At 29.4% G+C, this 21,635-nt stretch overlaps 2 protein-coding genes across 9 annotated transcripts in view; both read left to right on the plus strand.

The window, feature by feature from the left end:
- Positions 1–16,040, plus strand: part of LOC107456609 (CUGBP Elav-like family member 4) — a 550,694-nt gene extending 534,654 nt beyond the window's left edge. The window contains exon 3 of the mRNA XM_087167037.1: positions 14,739–16,040. Coding sequence (XP_087023163.1) covers positions 14,739–14,804 — 66 coding nt within the window. The 3' untranslated portion in view covers positions 14,805–16,040. The remainder of the gene's footprint in view (positions 1–14,738) is intronic.
- LOC107456607 (CUGBP Elav-like family member bruno 3) overlaps positions 1–21,635 on the plus strand; it is a 713,873-nt gene that overhangs the window by 119,690 nt on the left and 572,548 nt on the right. The window lies entirely within an intron of this gene.

Below are 21,635 nucleotides of genomic sequence, written 5' to 3' on the forward strand. Positions count from 1 at the left end.
TAGTTTGCTTGTATTAAAACCGCAATAGTGTTGTATTTGATATCACAATATCACCGCGTTAAGCAAGAAGCAACCGACACAAACAATCCAAATTCGAATCCCGTCATTTGGTTTTTGATTCATATATTGCTACCAGATAGTTTTAATTACAGCAAAATGATAAATTACACATTTGACGAATCAACGATCTAGAAACCTATACTTTTCAAACGAGAGTAAATTTTTCTATTTCTTTCTTTTCGTTTACCGAAAATGTGAGTTAGTTTAAATCACTTGCGGTTTCGCAAATAGGCAAAATCTTCTCCCCAATACACTATTTCAACACCTAATAAAATGGGAAAACCATTAGTTATGCTGTGCAAATTGAATCAAGAAAGACTGCGTGTTAAAATATGACTTTTTGCGAGCAAAACAGTCAGGGGGTTACATAACAAAGTAAAGTTCCTTCGTATTTCTCTCAAGCTCTCTTTTATTCTGATTTTTTTACGAAATTCAAACAGGTACGTAAAAGTGAACATTATTTTCTAAAGCTTCTATCTGTAAAAACTCTATCGGCCATTGAAAAAAAAAATAATAACTTTCAAAATAATTAAATTATTTGCCCGTTCTGAATTCCAGATAATTCTTCACGGCAAGATGGCGTATATAGTTTAAAAATAAAGGCTTTGCTCTAAGTGTAAGGTACTTGAACTCTGGCGGGTATTTGTCTTGGCGAAAGTGCTTTAAAACACCATGTTTCTTAATATAAATAGGAAAAAAAGTTCAAAAACAAGGTTTGCAATAAAAACTAAGAAATTATATTTTGCTATCAAGATTTAGATAGTGCCTTTACTACTAAACTCTGCGGCGCATAGAGGGCCAAGGCCTACTGTGCCCATCTCAGTTTTCTTGACCTTGGGATCTGGGGTGCAGGAGCACATGTTCCGGTCAGGTGGTCAGCCGAACACGAAATCCCTATTGTTTAGTTCCCAAGCATGCTTGGTACTCATTTATCGACCCACTGAAGGGATGAAAGGCTGGGTCAACCTTGAGCGGCCCGAGGATCGAACACAGGACCTATGGCACGAGAGCGCTACCACTCAGCCTACGGGCGCCATATAGTGCATTTATTCAATCTAAAGAAGGAATGTTTTGGCATAGTAAAATTTTTTCCTCTGTAAAAACCAGTCAATCTCTTAGAAACCACAAATATGTTTGCTGTAAGGTCTCTTGCTATTTGGGAACTATCTTACTCAAAGATGTTATTTAAACGATTTTAAAAAGTGGTAAAGGAAAAAAGGTCAGTTTTTAATTCTTTTTATCAATTTAATAAAAAAAAACAGATGAATATATATTTTTTTTTAGTTTACGTGTAACTCTTATGGGATTGAGTTTTCCTGGAGCGAATGAGAGACAGGGAAGATTACATGGCTGAGCGAAGGATCGGGAAAAGCAATAGATATGGAAGAAACCACTAAAGCCTTGTAGTAAATGACACTTCATCCCTTCCAATATAACTTCATCTTCCACTTAATAGCTTTATCCCTTTCCAGTTTCCTTTTTCGCCCTTTCTCTCTCTCTGGCACACATATCCCTTGTTATCTATCGACGCTATTGTGATCAGCAGCCTTATCGATAGAAATAAAAAAAGAAAAAACTAAAGAAAAAAAAAACCTCGATCTATAAATCGAAAAGAAGGGGAAATACGCTCGTTGATTTCCAACAACGGGATTTAAGGCTTCGTTTTTTCCCTAACAAGGGAAATAGAGTAAATGCAAGTTTCTAGTTGGCAGAAGACTTAAGAAGGAGCTTTCTCTATCCTGCATTGAGAAAACCTACGAAGTGGCTAGAGAAATTTCATAAGTAAAGAAATAAGAGTCTTTTTACACGTATTTAGGTCTCACACAGGTTTGGCGTCTGTGTTTTGTTTTAAAGTTATTCGAATCATCATCAATTTATAAAGGATGTTCCTTAATTTCACCAATCGTTTTAGTACTTATGCGTTTTAGAGACCGTAAAACCCTAATACCACAGTGCTGATACCTATACTGCCTACCTATGTTTGTATATTAGGTACTTATTAACATAATATTATCAGTGACTATTACCACATTTAAGCTCTACTGACTTAAGCTAAAAAAAGCTTCTAAACTATTCTTAATTGAAAATAGTTAAAAAGTTTTTTACGCTCCCCACAAAATGTAATGTGGCAGCTGCAGGGCAGTTAAAAACACACCATATCATGTTAACTGTCCTGCAGTCGCTGCAAGCCTTCACCTCTTAAACTGCCCTACAGAAGAATATTTATATTCATTTATTGCCATCGAGATAGCAAAGACTATTCAAGCACGCCATGAGATATAATTCAATAGAGGATACGACACCAATCAACCAACAAAATGCATAAGAACCATTTTTTTCATTTTACTTTCATTATGAAAATATTCGTTTTTATAAAGGTAAATTTTATATAAAAATATTTAAAGTTAGTTATAGTTCTTGTCTGGGAGTTTGAAACTCAAAACTTCCCTTTCACTATTCTCAAAATAGGAGTACGAAATTTTCATATTAGAAATGCATAATTTTATGAATATATCTCCAAATCCAATGTGAAGTAGCTCAAATTGCTTCACAATAATAAAGTGCATAAATTTAATTTAGATATGTATATGCCTGCAATTGAATTCTGAAAACAAGAATAAGCTGCTAAAATCACTTTAATTAGAAATTTATCTCTGTTTTGCCACAAGAGTTGCAAAGTACTGTCATTCTACTTTGTCATATCTTTGACCAGATAGGCCATTTATATTTCGAATTTACTTTGTATGTGTTTCCATTTTACTTTATCCCATTTATTTTAAATACTATATCTCAAATCAATCTTTTTTAAGAAGTTGTTTAATCTTCAGTAACAGATATTTATTCTCGTTGCATTATATTAGATAAACGTGTAAAAAATATAATATATGATATGTAATTAGATAATGTGTGTTTTGCCACACGTGATGCAAAGATACCGTCACTCTTTATTGTCTTACCATTTGTCAGATAGGCCATTTAACTTCCGTATTCGCTCATCTGTGCTTCGCATGTTTTTCCATTTTACATTATTAACAACATGAAGAAAGGCCTATTGATTTTAAAAACTATATATCAAATTAATCTTTGATAATAAGTAGTACAATCTTCAGAAATTGATCGTTATTCTCGTAGCATCATACTATACGCCGAAGAGCCATTGCATTATGACCACCCTCCATCTATAACAATGGGCTCGCCCAGGTTTTCATGGTTTCTTGCCAGGAACAGTGTTTTCATGGGGCACATTAGGACCCATAATCCTCATAGAACAATCCCTGAGATCTGTAAGCTACTTGAACATAGTTGCAGACCAAGTTCACCCATTCATGGCAACAGTTTCTTCTTCGGGGGATGGTGTTTACCAACAGGATAATGCACCATGTCATAAGGGTCGAATAGTCATGGATTGGTTCGAGGAACATTCCAGTGACTTTCAAGTCATATCTTGGCCCCAAAATTCACCTGACCTTAATCCAATAGAGCATTTGTGGTCCTACTTAGAAAACCAAATTCGTGCTGCCACGCTACCTCCTCGCAATGTGAGGGAATTTCAGGACCAGTTGGTGAGCGATTGGTACCAGATACCTCAGATTACCTATCAGCACCTTGTGCAACATGATCTTCTGGACTTAGTCTAGGGCTCTAGATAGGGGATAAGCAACAACAACAACATATGTGTAAATAATGTAATATCTAATATGTATAACTAATATAATATCTAACACGCGTAAATAATATATCTAATTACATAATAAGATAATATTTTATTTTGCACACACGCTGCGAAGATACTGTCATGCCTTTAGCCAGATTGGCTATATAACTTTCGAATTTGCTTACCTGTACTTCGTATGTTTTCCTTGTAATTTTTATTATCAATGCGAAGAAAATCTCATTTATTTTAAATATTATATCTCAAATTAATCTTTAGTAACAGGTAGCATAATCTTCAGTAACTAATCTTTATTTACGTAGCATTATATTAGATATTATAAATGTGTAAATATTGACATGGATTTCATGAGAAATTTTCCATTCCTCCAAAAATAACTGAAAATCCATCATTGTCCTCTTGTTTAACGATACGAATATGCATGAAGTATTTCTAGCTCAGAGCAATACAACTTAAAAGAATGTTTAGCCGAAATATTTTCCTCATTTCCCAAATCTAAACGTAGAAGCAACCAATCGTGCGATAATCCAGACAAACTTTAGAATCTCTTTCGAAGATTTTCTTCGAAAGCAAATAAGATGCAGTCATTCGAACGGAATTTTCGAAGGAACTCTTCGAATGAATGAAAGGGATTCTAATCTTGCTCTCCTTTTCTGAAAGAGAACAAATCTCAGATCAGCTCCCCGATCGGGAAGAGGCGTTCCTTCAATTTTAATGACCATGGACGAATCCTTCATTGCTAAACCTTTGTGATGAAGAGTTAAGAAGATAAGGCATCGCTTGTAAGGAACAGTGGTGTAAAACTACATATTAGATATATTTCAGCAAAGCTCTAGTTATTACTGGAATATTAATGCAAAAGAAAAATTATATTATTGTTGTTTCCCCAATTGATCACAGGTTTAGAGTAAATCATTTAAAACATGCATCTGCAGTTGTGAGAACTTAATGAGAAATAATTCTGTGTAGGAATGAATCATATATGTGTGAATAAACAAATGAATTATTGCGGAATGACAGAATGAATGCGGAATGAAAATAAATCCTGCTCTCAGGCTACTTTTTACGATAAATTATTTTGCAATTCAATTCCTATACATCTCTTTCTAAAGTCTTCTTTCCAGTGCCCTATCACTCAGATCATTTTTAAGATAAAAATATAAAAGTAAAAAAAAAATATTTTTATCTGTATTTTTAAATAAAAAATGTGACGAACAGTATATCATTTAACGTTCGATTTAACGGTATTTAATTTGTATGTTTTTCAATGATTTTTGACAAATTTTCTATATATTAATATTAAATTATATATAAATTTCAAGTGACAAAACTATTTATGTCGATTGTATTAGGTGTATCTGAAAATTCGTTCCGCAAACGAACAAGTTCCATTATACAAGACTGCAAAACTTACCGCCTTAATTAAAAAAAAAATGGTAGGTCATTTACCTTAAAATATATACATCAGATGTACCGCTCAGTTCAGTAGAAAGCTTTGGTTATGTATGTGCAGTATGCACAAGCCTGAATGTGTATGAACAGTGCGCTAAAAAAATTATTACCCTGAATTACTTATGATTTAATAATCGAATCTTTACGCTCTTGTACTGTATCTTAGAGGTTCATGAGGGTGACCTGAAATATTCTAATTAATTAGTGCACAGGATATTTTAATAAGTCACGAAGTCAGACACAAAAATGTACTTTCTCTGAAAAAAAACATGCCTTTTTTTACGGATTTGGATTCCTAACCCACAAACTATAGAGCGTGGCCGCAATCTGGGAAATATAGTCCCAATAGTTTGGTCATGAGAGCGCTCCAAAGTTTGGGCCTTATAATGTTTATTTTACTTTTTGCACATTGCACCATTTCTATAGAACTTACTAAGCGAATTGAAAAACTATTGCACACAATTATAAAATTCATTTATCCAGCAATAATTCGATGCAAAATATAACTTTTAATAATTTTTTTGAAAATTTCATTTAATAATTGTGAGAAAAAAATTTTGTTTTTATTTTTTTATCACATGTTTTGTTATTTTGTTTGCATACATTTTGTTAAAAAATATATACCATTTTTAAAATTAGATTTTCTAGGAGCTAATCGACCAATTTCACTCAAACGTCATTTCGTCATTTAAAATTAGAGTGTTAAAATCATGTAACCAATTTCATACCTTACAACTCATACTTTTAAGATTATTGAAAAAAATATTTAAAAAATACATAAAACTTATTAAAAGCTAGTTATTTTTTACTTGAAATTTCTTTGAGTTAACAACTTTTATACCTGTGGGGAATTATTTTTAGTTCACTTAAAAAGTTCTGGAGAAATGGTGAAATTCGCAAAATGTAAAATTAACATTTATGGGACCAAACTTTAGACTTCTCTTCCAATTAAACTATTAAGACCATATTTCCCAGATTTCAGCTACCATCAATGTTTTGGGGGTTAGAAATGAGTATCTATCCAAAAAAAGGTATATTTATCCAGAAAAAGTCAATTTTGTTATTTGAAATATCGTTTGCTCTAATTAATTAGTATGGCTCGAACCATTAAGATTGAGTCCTAGAGCGTGAAGATCCAATTATTAGATCAGAAGTCATTCAGGGTGGTCCGTTTTACATTTTGTGCACTGTGTACATATTCTTTTTTTTTCCAAAAAAAGTTTGAGAAATATCGTTTTTTGACAATTAAACTAGAGTCAGACATCTATTTGACGAGGTTTCTAAATCGCGATAGTAAGTTCGTTATGTGGAAAATTCGTTAAATAGAAAATCACCTTTTGAAATACTTAAACAACACAAAACTGGTTTTAAATTCATAAACACTGGACGTAATTAAAATAGCAATTGTTACACCCTTTTCTTATAAACTAGCATCTAGTATTTATTTTATAAATTTTAGCCATAAATGAAATCTGCATGGAAAGCAAGAATAGAGCAAAACATTATCCAATGTTACACTATCATTTTACATACACATCATGCTAAAAAAAGCTAAATTTATGATAAAATTATAGCTGTATTTATTTGCTGTATAAATTATAACTGCATAAAGTAATTTTAGTACATTAATTTAATAAAATTCAATAAAGTAATAAATTAATAATTTAATAAAGTAAATGCAATATAAAGTAATTTTAAACATACAGTTCGACATGTGTTTAATTTAATTGCGACTGATAAAATCCGTTAATTTTGTCTGAGCTTTTCGTTTGAAATGTAAACAAAAAGGGAAAGGGATTTTACTGCTTTCTCTAAAACTTAAGTGGCTTCGAAAATCAACTCAAGGTCATTTCCCCCATAAAATGCGTTAACAAGTTTGAAATGTTCTGAAATAATTTTTGGAAATAGGGGAAGTGGATCTCCAAGAATATTTCATTAAATAGAAAATTTACTTCGCTATTTGGAAGCTATTTTACGAAGAAATTTCCAAAATGTTCTTGGTTCCTTGAAAAAATTCGCAAAATGGAAGTTCGTGAAATAGACGTTCGACTGTATTTAAAATTGTGGGAAGATGAATAATATTATATACTATATTACAAAAACTATAATTATTAAATAACTCTAATTTGAAAATGAATAGCCGTTTTTTTTACGAAAAAAAATTGTATTTCGAAAATATCAATGAAAAGAATACATATATTAAGAATATATTGTTGGAACCACTTCAAACGTTTTTCAACAATTCCAAAGATCTGGAGTAAAGTTTTTGCAACATTCTGTTCTGACGTCATGTTAAGTTGCGAAGCAAAGATCTAATAAGAATGCAGGATGCTCGAATGAGCTCTATCTTTCCAAACCATCTCCTCTTTTCTTCCGAAGTTTCCAAATTAATGTGTGGTACAATCCTTTCTTCCAAGCAATCATCACGCATCCCGATCCGCCAGTCCTCCTCTTGAGCATCCCTTCTTAGGGACCTCCTCCCAAGCATCCCTTCAACTCTCTCTTTTATCCATTTCATACCTCATGGAAAACTCATTTCCTCTCTTGGACCGAAGATAAGGGGGAGTCCTCTTCTGGAAATCTAAGAGGATGAGATTTTTCGTGCATCCTGCTTCAGTCAATGAGTGACGTGGGTTTTGGCCTTGTTTGAACAGAGTTCCTCCACTTAAGATTCAATTCAGTTTCTTGGTCACGAATGTTCAATAAGCAAGTTGCCTTCAGTTAAATTTTGCAATGAAGGGAGGGAGAGTTTGTTTTGCCCTGAAGTTATTGCGACCTTCGAAGTCAAACACCGTGTCTTGTGTGATAGCTTCTATCTAACCCCCATGTGCGGAACATGTTTCCATATCTACAGTTTGAAAGTTCTACAGTCTAAGAACGTCATATATAGATTTAAATTTGTATTTTTATAAAAGTACAGTGATTTGTATAAGTGAATATCTGTTTTTAATATATTCTATATATATTCAATATTAAATTATGAAAATGAAAAAATAATAAAGCGCAGTAAAAATTTTAAAAAAATTGTGTTTTTAAGTGAACTAAACAGTCATTCGATTTGCAACTTGCCTTAATTGGAAAACATAGCGTGCATCACTTTTAAAATTACATAAGAAAATCTATAGATTTTCATTAATTACTACGCTCCACTTTTTTTTTCCTGTATACTTTTTTTTTCCAAATTTGATCTTAAATCTACTTAACACATGTAGTTTACTAATTTTTATAATTTTATTTATTATTTTTTTATTTTATTTACTTATTTTATTTTTTTATTTAATTACTTTTTACATCATTTTTATTTTATTGCTTTTTATTTCATTTTTTAAATGTTTTCATTGTTTTATTTTAGGACTGTTGGCTCATTTGTTCCGAAAAATGAGCATAATTGTGATTGGCGATAAAAAAATAAGCCAAATATCGCTTTAAACATACATAAAACTACGTAACTTGTATTTATGTATTTTTAAGAACAGATGTCTAGTTGAAATTCGATCATTAGAATTTTGAATCATTAGAAAAATGATCAAAATTTTGAAAAGCGATAAACATCTTTTTTCGATAAATTCGAACGATAATTGATTTTCAATTATTGTGGGTATACTAATTAAATTATTTATTTTGCATTAAACTTGTTTAACTCAAGTAAGTATAACACTTAAAAATTTTGCTGCCATTCAGAATACATATTTTTTTAAAGATCTCGTAACAATTTCAATATTTTTTTAAAGAGTATTGAAATTAAAGTAAATAAAACTAATATATTTTAAAACTTCTGAAGCGATTATCTATACAAGACCTCAACATGGTTCGAAAAACATTGATTTACTATTAAAAAGAGAACGCTCTTGAAATCGAAACTTAATTTTTGAATATTAATAACTTTTTATTAGGAAATATCTTTGTTTAAAACATCGTGCATACTTTGATAGAAAATATTGATTTCAAAGTAGACAACGGAAAGAAATTAATTCAAAAGCGTTTAACAACAATGAATAAACTGATTCAGTGCTATTTTTCCATATCTTCAGTCTCAAAGAAAGAAAAAAAATGAACTAAAATAAGAAATTTGCTTCCGTAGGAGGGAACAATTCGTTCCTTAGCTTTTTAGACTTTAAATATAGCCTTTAAATTTTTAAAACTTTTTTAAAATCTTTTTAATATTTTTTGAAACTTTAAATATAATTATATAAATGAATTAAAATAGGAAATTGACTTCCATAAGAGGGATTAAATTTCAAAAATGTAAGAAAAAAATGCTTTTATGTTAATTTTGACAGCAAAACTTTTATATGGTATACGCTCTTCAGCTTCTGAAACTTTAAATAAGCCATTTTATATTTAAAATAATGATGGTTAGAGTGCATTGTGTTTGAGTAAATTTTAGTTTAAATAAAAAGAATAAGGAATTAAGGAATGGTTTCCATAAATTGCAAATTCGTTGTTACCTTACCCTTTAGAGCTGAAAAAGAAAATTGAACATTTATTTGGACATTTTTTAATATTCAGAGACAATTTAAATGTATTAAAAGAATATAGCAGAATAGAAAAAATAAAAGCATAAATCATGTATTGTAGTTTAAATAAAAATTTTACTATTTACTAAAAGGAAAAGGACATTAAAAATGGAGCTCCTTGATCAAAATCTTTACAATATCAATATTTTATGGAAAAAACCCTATCAACTATTCTTAAGGTTATTGAAAAGAAGACGTTTTTAAAATCCTATAAAATTAAATAAGAGAAAGATTTAGATTAGATTAGGTTTAGATCTATTTTTCTTCTTGTGGGGGAATAAAATTCGCGCTGGAATACTTTATTTGGCACAGAAACGCCAAAATCACTTTTATACTTACCAGCACATCATGATGGATTTTTAAGAGGTATCACTAAACTTTTTAACTTTTTTTTCCCCTAACCGTCCCTACTTTTTGACACGTTTTTCCCTTTTCTTTTTAAGCTACTCCGTCATCTATTCAGGACCATGTTTTTGGAGACGGACAAGTTTTATATAAAAGCTTCACACAGAAACCGATAAAACTAGAACTAGCTGAAATAAAAAGAAGTTTAGACGAACACATATCGAAGAGAAGAAGAAAAAAAAACGAGAACTTATTTAAGTAAATAAATAAATGGAAAAAGACGAGTTCTCACTTTCACGTTCAAATAAAAAAGGGAATAAAAAAGAGAATTTTTTCTACTTTTTCCCTTTTCTTCAGCCAATTTTTTCCCTTTAAGTTCCTTTGCTGGAAAGCAATTTACATCGACTCAGAGAAGATTGATGCGTTCTCATCAGGACAAAACTGTCAAGGACTCTGCCTTAACTCTCCCAAACTAGATGAACTTAGTAGTGTAGGGTCATGATAACGGTGGGAAACACGCATGCGCAGTGGGAGCGTTCCAAATAAAGTGAAGGGCTGGTTTGGTTTTATAAACAAGCTCAGTTTCTTTTCCCCCACTTTTTTGTAAGTTATTCCCTATAGTTGCTGTTACTTTCCCTCCGAGAAAGGGAAAAAAAGTAAAAGGTTTAGGGAAAGGGAGCTATAAGTTTATTCCTTATTCAGTCAGGCTATTTTGAAGATCTTACCCTAAAGTAAAAGGCTTCACATATTTATGAACTTGGATCCACTACTAAAGAAGCTGTTCGTATAGTTACAAAGCAAATCGTTTATTCGTGAACTTTTTCAAAGTTTTTTTCCCTGGATATTTTTTTTTCTTTTCTCCCCTTGACCTAAAAGAGATACTATAGTATGCCTAGAGGATAGGACTTTAGAAATAAAGTTTGGTGATTGAAACATTTTGAATAGAAAATGAGAAAACGGAACGGCATGTAATTTGTCTCAGTGTCTTTTCTGTGTTCAATTGTTATACAAAATATTTAAAATGTCTTATTTCGTGAAAATGTAAATAATTTTCTTCAATAGGATATATTAGAAAACTTAAAAGTTCATTAACCAAAAAAATTAGAACTTAAAACTCTAGACCAGCTGTTTTCAAATAGTGTTCCGTGGAACCCTAGTACTCTGTAAAAGAGTTAAAAGGGTTCAGAGTGTCAATAATTATTTAAACAGTTTTTATAAGCCTTTTTGACATCTTTAATACTGGTAAATATAATTTTAATTTATTTAACTTATTATAATTTTAATTTATTTAATTTATTATAATTTTAATTTATTTAATTTATAATAATTTTAATTTATTTAATTTATTATAATTTTAATTTATTTAATTTATTATAATTTTAATTTATTTAATTTATTATAATTTTAATTTATTTAATTTATTATAATTTTAATTTATTTAATTTATTATAATTTTAATTTATTTAATTTATTTTTATTTTAATTTATTTAATTTATTATCATTTTAATTTATTTAATTTATTATCATTTTAATTTATTTAATTTATTATCATTTTAATTTATTTAATTTATTATCATTTTAATTTATGATAATTTTAATTTATTTAATTTATTATAATTTTAATTTATTTAATTTATTTTAATTTTAATTTATTTAATTTATTATCATTTTAATTTATTTAATTTATTATCATTTTAATTTATTTAATTTATTATCATTTTAATTTATTTAATATAATTTATTAATACTAATACTCATTAACCCGTAATTTATGAACTCGTTATTTATTAAATATTTTGGTTGCCTAAGCGAAATGAACCTTGGTCCTTTTACTTTTCAAAATTCGTAATTGTTTACAATTTTGTACTTTCTTTTTTAAATTTTCAAAAACTCTAAACAAGCAACTTTTGTTGAAAACGTTGCATATATATTGTAGAAATAACTTTCCCCCTTTATACATGGATTAAATTTATTCGATATGAATTATTAATTATTCGAAATAACGTATTTATTATAATTTAAATTTGCGTTTTAAATAATACAATTGCAATGCATTTTAAAAAGTAACATTGTTGTAATGCTTGTAAAATAAGTATACTATATTTAAAAACAATTATTGAATATTAATTGCGTATTATAGCATATCGTAGTAATATCACACTATAGTTTTATCACATTAACGTTTTAAAATAAATTGCTAAGCTTTGTAAGCATTTCTGTTAACTGTACTGATTGAAAAATAAAACGTAGTGCAAGACAAACCCGATGTTCAAAAACAAATAATTTCATACATTAACATAAAATTCAAACTAGAATATTTTATCTTTATCACGAAAGAAAAGTAAATATTTCGTTAAGAATGCTTTCTTGTAACTTTCCTCATCGAAATATCTCTTAAAAAAAATTCGAATATTTTTGTTCCATTTACTTAACAACGATAATACGAAAAGGGTAAAAGCGTTACGCGAAGCTCAAAAAAAGGAAAAAAAGGAGGATAAAAAGAACATTTTCACCTTAATAATAAAACGGACATTTTTATGAGGCATCACGAGACAATGATAATAATTATCTGACGTTATAATCGCCAGTTTCAGTATCCGGGTACTTTATTATCCGGGCACTCTGGGCGTTGAGCTCATGCTAATGCAGAATCCAGTTTTATGTTTAAAGGAGATGTTCGTAAAATTCTCTTTTTCCTTACTGTTCATCTAATGTTGTAATTGCAAGTAAAGAAAGAACTTTTGGGAATTGTTGCAGGAATTTATTTCTTTTTTTTTCTGACTCACCTGTATCACGAAGGAAAAAAACTTTCTATGTTGAAAATTTCGAATTAGTATCCCTTTTTATTACATGTGAATAATTAATTAGCATATTTATATTTTATGTGCCATGAGTCAAAGAACTTTTATAAGTTAAACAAATTTGTTTTGTTTTCAAAATAAAATTGCTTTCTTATGACTAAGGTAAAATTGTTTACTCGTAAGTTTTATTTAGATTGTTTTATGTTTATAGCATAGTCAATAATTGTAATTAATTATAAATAAAAATATAATAAAATGTCCCTTCAATAGGTATTTGTTTTGTGTTTTTACTCTGTGTTAATCAGTTTTACTCAAAATAACAAAATTGCACTAAACAATATTGTACATAGAAGTAAATAGCTACGAATATTTTTTGATACTATAAGTTAAAAATGAACAAAAAATGCAGAAAAATTATTTTTGGAAACATAAGCTACTCAAACTTGATACAAATGACATAGTTTAAGAATTCAAATTCTAAATAAGTTAGAAAAGTGTCAAAAATGTTATCCGTTTTTATAAATGTTTACGATAAAGGTAAATTTTCTGCCTCTATAATAAAACCAATCATAGAAAAATCAATCTGAAAATGTGTCTTAATGCTAAGTTGTTGCATACTATAAAAATATAAAATAAAATAAATAAATAAACTAAATGTTCAGTTTTTTTCGTATTTCAATAGTTGTAAAGTTTTTAAAAATCGGCAAATGTTTACCGCCTTAACATTGTCACTTATTTTCAATTTCTATTTATAATGTTTTAAAACTAAATAAAACCAAAGGATGTAATTATTTTTTCTTTGGTATTCTATTATTTTTGAGAAAAACCATAATCAATTCATGTGATTTTAATATCATAAAAAAATCATAAATCATCAACGAGAAACAATTCTTACAGAGAAAAAAGATATCACGTTCAAAAATATCTTTCTATTGCATGTAAAGCCTGTCGCTCTTTTACAATAATTACCCTATCAAAAACAATATGTAGTATTTTCTGCCTTCACTGTCTTGTGTGTATCTTTAAGGAGAAACAACTTTTACAACCAAAAAAGACATCACATTATATGCTTTCGATTGCATGAAAAGCCTGTCGCGCTTTTACAATAATTACCCCATCAGAAACAATATGTTGTATTTTCTGCATTCACTGCCTAGTGTGTATCTTTAAAAAGAAACAACTTTTACAATGAAAAAAGATATCACATTATATGTTTTCGATTGCATGAAAAGCCTGCCGCTCTTTTACAATAACTACCCCATCAAAAACAATATGTTGTATTTTCTGCCTTCACTGTCTAGTGTGTATCTTTAAGGAGAAACAACTTTTACAGAGAAAAAAAAAGATAACACGTTATAAGTTTTCTGTTGCCGGAAACATTTACCACTCTTTCACAATAATTCACTTATCAAATGTATTTCATTTGCTTCCTATTTGCTTCTTTTACCGTCAGTGTATGCCTTCAAAGAGATATAACTTTTATATAACGAAGCAAAAGATCGGGAAAAACGCTTCATACATCAGACAAAACCAGTGATTTAAGATACTAAAGCCAAAGGTAAAAATTATGCAATACTATGGAAAAGGGAAATCCAAAACTTTAAATATTACAATTTTATTTTTACCACAAAACCTTTTACTTAACACAGAAATCTTTGTTTAAAATTTTCTACTTCATAAATATCAAATTCAACTTCACCAATCTGATTCAATAGACCTAAAAATGTCAACGCAATTAATAATTTTACTGTTTAAGTTCTTAAAGTACCTTAAAAATTATAAAGACGTTAAAAAATGTAAGAAATATTTATGCAGTAATACTTTTATATAAGATTGTTTAAGCTTTTTAAAATGTACTCATTTTCATTATGTTTTCTTTTTCTTTTCAGGTATGTATTTTTTGGAAATCTGTTTTAATAATTCAAGCATTGAATTCACGTGTACTGTATGTATAATTTTTTTTTATTTCATTATAACCTTTTAATTATGTGTGAAATGACTCAGCTCCATTGTTTCTCTATATCGAAGTTTAGTTCCTGTCGTAAATATTAATCAGCTCTTCGATGTGTTTGTTTTTACTTATTTTTATAATTTTTGTATTTTAACTTTAAAATGATGAAAACTCTAAAAAATAGTCACATGAATTTGATATACATAAGTATTTGACCTCACATTAAATTTAGAAAGGAGTATGTAAATGTTTTAAATAGTAATTTTTAATTAAAATGTGAACTTTACTTTAAATTTTTGAATACTTTAATGATATTCGAATTAATACTGAAAACAAATTAAGGTAATATTATTAATTTTTTTAATTTCGAAAATTTTTTCTGTTCATGAAAAAACATATGTTTGGTTACATAAAAAAGGAACAAGTTTATAAAGTAATTTTTTTTCATTCGGAGTTTTTTCTTAATATGTTTTCTATCCCTTATGACGGAATATGTTTTCTATTCCTTATGACGACATCACAAAATATAAATTTAAGTTTACAAATTTATTCAAACATTCTTCAATAATTTTATTAAACTATTCATTGTTTCTTTATAAAACAATATTATAATATCTATGTTAATATTTTTCAAACTTGTTTAAGATAAATAAAAGAATAAAATATTGATTAATATTTAAAGAATTAGAAACTTTAGTCATCAATATTTGAGGGTAATGAAACATTTTTAAACATTAGTAAACCTATTAAAATATTCACATATGATATTTCATTTGCTTGTTTTTGAGCTTGTTCTGGAAGCATTGTCTCTATGAATGTAAGTAACCAAAATAAGAAAGGAATATATAAGTATTCGAAATCTTTTGATGAAACTTCTTTCATTAGAAAACTAAAAGCCCAGACATTTTCGTTTATCCCGCCATTTTTATTCATATCCTTACAATTGAAAATATCAAAAGACCGAAATTTTTAATTACAACTAATATTCGAAAAAAGAAACAAGCAAGATTAAACTTCAACACAAAAAAACTACCATCAAACATAACTTTTGTTATATTTCCTTTGATTTCCAGTGCCCAAACACTCAGCACAGATAGAAATTAGTAAAAGTTAAAAAAAAAAGTATTCTTTCTCATAACGGAGCTTTTCAAATCATCTTCACCGAAAATCATTGAGACTGATTGAAGAAAAAGTAAAGAAAAATAAACATATAACTGGCTAATAAAGTAGCCGATCTAAAGAAAAACAATCAGGAGAAGAAAAATTAGCCTCCTTAATCTCCCCTGTGATAGCCTGACAAAGGATTTAATAACCCCCTACTCTAATTAGGCTCGTTTCTAATTACTTTTGGGAAAGTTTTCTTTGTTCCATACAATTTTTCGAAAAAAGAAAATATTCTGGGGGAACCTGGATGAATACTTTTGAACATGCCCCTCTCCGTTTGATTGGTTCATCTGTTTTTATTCCTTCTTCGAAATCTTTTGATTCATCACTCAAAATACTGTCTGGTAATCTTATGAGAAATATACCTTCCATAGAAATATTTTCTCTTGATATATATAAACTATTATTACTCTTATAAGTAATTAGTTACTTTATTTTATGATGTGGTTTACTTACAATAAGTGATGTAATTTTCCGCAATGCAGTCAGTTTTAAAAAAAATAGTCCGCAACCAAAACTTGACTTGTCACTTTATAAGGTTTATGTAATTAATCAAAAGAGTTGCTTGTTTACTACTTACTTAATGCTTGAAGACAATGAGTTTTATATGTTTTCGGTTATATGCAAACTGTTTTTAATGAAAATGGCTGCATGTTCTTGGCAAGAAATAATAGTTGTAATAAAATTTTGCTCCAAAAAATAGCTTCATAGTTCATGCCACTTGGTAAATTTGCGTTTTTCAATCAAACTATAGCTGTTGATTGTCTTTCAGTTTAAGCCAACCTTCAAATTAACGACGAGGACGTGCAGATAGATCAAGGAAAAAATAAAATAAAATAGTAGATTTCAACTATAGTTCATTCTTTTTTCTTCAGTTTTATAAAGTAGTCCAAAACATCATTGTGCATTTAAAATATTTTCTCGCGGTAAAACCAACAATACCTCAATGAGGAATCAAACGCTGAAAAAATTTTGCACTTTTTATGAATTTTTTATATTTTCTACAGAATAGCATTTTTTTTTCAATTAACACAGAAATCATGTTTTAACACAATAATTAATTTCCTAATATTAAAAAATTTTTGATTCAAAAATAATAATTTATGTTTTTAATAAAGCTTTAGTTGATTTCTGATAAAATTTAATTGAGTGGAAAATTTATGTTCAATATTTATTTTTAAAGCAAAATAATATCTTATAAACTTTAACATGCTATTCGCAATTTTTTTCCTTTTTGATTGTTATAAATATTTGTACGGTGCAAAATTTTGTATTTCTTCAACAATCAGTTTTGCTAATTTAGTGTCGTACTGTCAATGTTGACAGACAATTTTAGTAATTCCAATTGAGTATTTAGTGTCAGCAAATGAATTTAACAACCATTCCACTTTTATATTATAGTACTGATCTTCCTTTGAAGAGAAGACCCGCCTCTTTTCAAGAATAATTAATTACAAATCCAGCGACTAAAATTTCTCTTGAATAACGGGAAATGAAAGAAAGCGTATAATTTAAAAAATGCAATTTCCTGGGAAAAAAGGGAGAAAAGGCCGCTTAACTCTCATTGGCTTGTACGAAAGTCAAAACACCAACAAAAATTGATCGATAATGCAGGTAGATGAATTCTTAAACGTAGGAAATGTCAGATAATAAAGAAATATATGACAGCGCCAACCAAAAAAAGAACCTATCTCCTTTTGGTATTCTACGACTAAGTAGATTATGTACATTGATAAAAAACGATGTACAGAGTGATGGATGGCGCCAACAAGATTGGCGGAGAAAAAAATATACCTCGCTTGATAACAAAGTGAAGAACTTGAACATGAATGATGTCATGAGTTATGGGTTGTCCTTTTCCAACCTTAAGGGAAAACAAGCTTTATTTCTTGTGCCATTTAGATGTATACATATTTTGGAAAGGACCGACTAGCCGATCAAACTGGTACTTGAAAAGATGCCCTATCACATTTGGCGAACGTTTTTCCTTTGTTTAAATATTGGCATCATTTGTTTCGATGGGATTGGCGGCGGCGATACATCATTTGAAAGTTCGTGTATAGTCCATTTGAAGTTGGTCCGAATGGAGAAGATCATGAGTTATAAATGGGCAATTTTAGGAGGTATTGTGAGATGGGAAAAGGCTTTCCAGAAGCTTATTGTGGTCTAAAAAGCTTTTTGGTTTAAAATGCTTGTAGAGATATAGAAGGCATTTCGATTATCAATTTTTTATTTTGTATTTGAAGAGCGATAGAAACTAGATCATTTTTCTAGGATAAAAAGTAATCTATCTGGATTTAACTTTAAAATAAAGAAATAAATAAGTAATGATTTCAATTTTTGAAAAATTCTTACTCTCACTTAACTGTTGCGTCATTATTGCAATTTTAACATTTTGAAATATATATGGCTTTATAACTTAACTATTAACGGCAGAACTGGTACCAATGATTCGAAACCATTAAAGTAACACATGTATCAGAGACATTTCGCTCATGGGCTAGAATAATGGCGCAACTCAAAGAACACAAGTTTTGGACTAAGAACAGATGTGAATAGGAAAACTTATCATTTATATCTTATCATTTTAACTATTAACGGCAGAACTATTACCAATGATTCGCAACCATTAAAGTAACACACGTATCAGAGACATTTCGCTCATGGGCTAGAATAATGGCGCGACTCAAAGAACACAAGTTTTGGACTAAGAACAGATGTGAATAGGAAAATACACATTCTTTCAGCAGCAATACTTGCACAACTCATAATTCAACTTGAAGGTAATCTTAGTTTAAAAACGAAAGCATTTCTTATGCATTTTGCTTAGCAATGTAAACTTTAAAGCCACTTATCTCAAAACTTGATTTTTTGAGTTGTGCCTCTATTAAAGCCCATGACCGATTTATGCACATTTTTACTTACAATTTAATTGTTTGATGTCCATGTTGTTAGGTGTAATTTGATATTTCGAAACTAAGTGATTGTGTTAAGTATACCGCTGTTCGCATGACTTCGAACTCTTATAGCGGCAATCACGTGCCTTTGCCCCAATCTCTATACCAAGAGTTCCCCTTTTGTATCAAAATGTAAATAAATTTCAAACTACTTTAAAAAAATTTCTTGCATTATTTCAAAAAAAATAAATTAATTACAATCAATAACAATGCTCACTAATACAATAGCGCCCAGAAACTATTCCTGAAAGACGAGTTGTCTAGTCTGTCAAGATTAAAAAGTTAAGTAAATTCAAATGGCCTACTTTTTCAGCAATTGCAGTTGCATCGAAAGACACAAAATGTGAGTATTGTTCAATGTAGCTTTTTATCATTTATATTGCTTACTTCCTCAAATATAAGCGAATTTACTGAATTTCCTTGCAACTGTATTAATTTGTGACACGCTAACTACACGCTTTTCTTGCTAAAGTTACTTAATCATTAAGCATAATCTCTCGTTGAGCCCACAACTGTAATCCATGCTATAATATGAGCATAAGGGAACTGATTATTCGCTATAAATTATTATGATTTGTCTGAGATTCGTTATAAATTATTATGATTTGTTTCCTTAAGTGTAGTCTCTTAAAATGTATCCTATTTTCTCAGTTTTATGAAATTTTTTTATAATTATAATACTTTCTTCGCCACTTAAATTATTTTTTGTCAAGTTTGCCAGGTCATGAACTCGCCAATTCATCCTTTTTTATGATATTGAAACTGCAAAAAATTCCAAATCAAATTTCAGTAAAAAGTACCGGCACATAGGGTCCCGGTAATAAATATTACTGTAAAAATTACGGCATAATATTTTACAGCAAAACGGAATTTTGAAGAACTGATTTTATGTACCCTTGAGTGCCGGTACTATATTTCGTAAATTTATCAGAGATTTTTACTGTGTAGAGCAAGAATTGTACTGTATCGAGAATAGTATTTAATTTGTTGATTTCTCTTTTAAGTATATAACAGCGTATAAATAGTCTACTTATATGATCCACAACATTTTAATCGGATTTTGCTGCAACATTTACATCAGTTTATCAAATATTTAGAGTGCAGTTTTCGTATAAATAGATCACTTTTATGGTATGCGAATTTAATAATAAGTAAAGTATTAAAGTATGCGTATTCTTATGTTTTAATTTAAACTTCAAATGAATATTCGTCTGTAAAAAGAATATTTGGAGTTCATTTTTAAATATGAGTTCTTTTTAATGTATTTTTGACCCTTCTCGATAAACATATTCTAACCAGTGATATAGAAATTGTATCTGTATCTTTTGAGATATATAAGTGGGATAATATTTCAAATATTTATGTAATAATTATAGAGATTACACTATTACTCTTGACTATTACAAATAACTTTTTTGAAATGTGGAAAAGTGTGTTTCCCTTATCGCATGCTGATTTAGCTATTTACATTTCTTCGCCAGTATAGGCAAGTTGAAAAAACTACATATTGGAAAATAAATTTGTTCTGTCCTGTTTAAAGACAACACTAATATTATTTATTCAAAATTCTAATCCAATTGCAAGATAAAACTCAAAATAGAATAAGTTCCTTTTCTAAAAATCATAATATTTTAAGTTTAAATGTTTCGCTTCCATCTTTTTGAGCTAGGGGTTCATTAAGTTATGTTATTTTAAGAAAATATAAAAAAAATAATACCTTCAAAATAACTTTTTCCAAAAAAGTATACCATAACAAAATAAAATTAAAAATATGGCGAAAATGTATTTAATTTATTCGTTTTTCGATAAACAAATTTTAACAATCAAATGTTCTTTCGTTTTTCATATTATTCAAAAGTCACATTTGTTCACTTGTTTAAATTGTCAATTCTTCTCCTTTCCAAAGACAAGGCCTTGAAATATCAATGTATAAGTAAAGTTTAAAAAAAGAGTAAAGGAGAGCAATAGTTTATTAAATAAACCTGTTGTTCTGGCTTATACTCCAAATGTCTGACGAAGTCAGACAAGGTTCTTCAGACCATTAACCCTAAGGAAGTTGAGGACCAGAAGAAGGAATGAGTATATGTCCTCTGTGGAAAGTCTCAAACAGTCCAGGATGTGTTTGGGAGAAGCCTGCTCAGTTTGACATTTGGAGCAGACCTCGAAGATTCTCCTGCCTTCGAAAAACGAGAGACATTTTGTGTGACCACTTGCTAATCTGGAAATTGCGGTTTTAGAAGCTCTGTCACAATTGAGGGCGAATGAAGAACCTGGCTCTTTGCCCGCATACCAGTGATGGCAGGGAGGAATCTTTCACCCCTTCGAAATTTCAGAATTAACTATAGATTGATGTTCTAAAAAGATAAGTGTTGAAGAGGAAAGATTAGCGTGGTAACAGCCCTCCTTGGCTAGTTCATCTCCCTGCTCATTGTCGTTTATGTCAACATGAGATAGGATCCACTGAAAATAAACATCGTGGAATTTTGAAATGATCTTGAGTTTGAAATGGATAGAGATACTAGTTTGATCCCCAATTGTAATCCAGTTGTGGAGGTGTTGAAGAGGGCTGGGATTGTCTGAAAGGATCCGAACAGCTGTCCGAAAGGGACTGTCCGAAAGGTCATTTTCATTAAGAACAGCTTCAAGGCCCTGTTCAATTGCCATTAATTCACTCTTGAAGACCGATGAGAAATCAGGGCTGCGGAGACAGATTG

Source organism: Parasteatoda tepidariorum, chromosome 1 (assembly GCF_982258835.1).
Source record: "Parasteatoda tepidariorum strain Cologne lab strain chromosome 1, Ptep-v5.0, whole genome shotgun sequence".
Classification (NCBI taxonomy): Eukaryota; Metazoa; Arthropoda; class Arachnida; order Araneae; family Theridiidae; genus Parasteatoda; species Parasteatoda tepidariorum.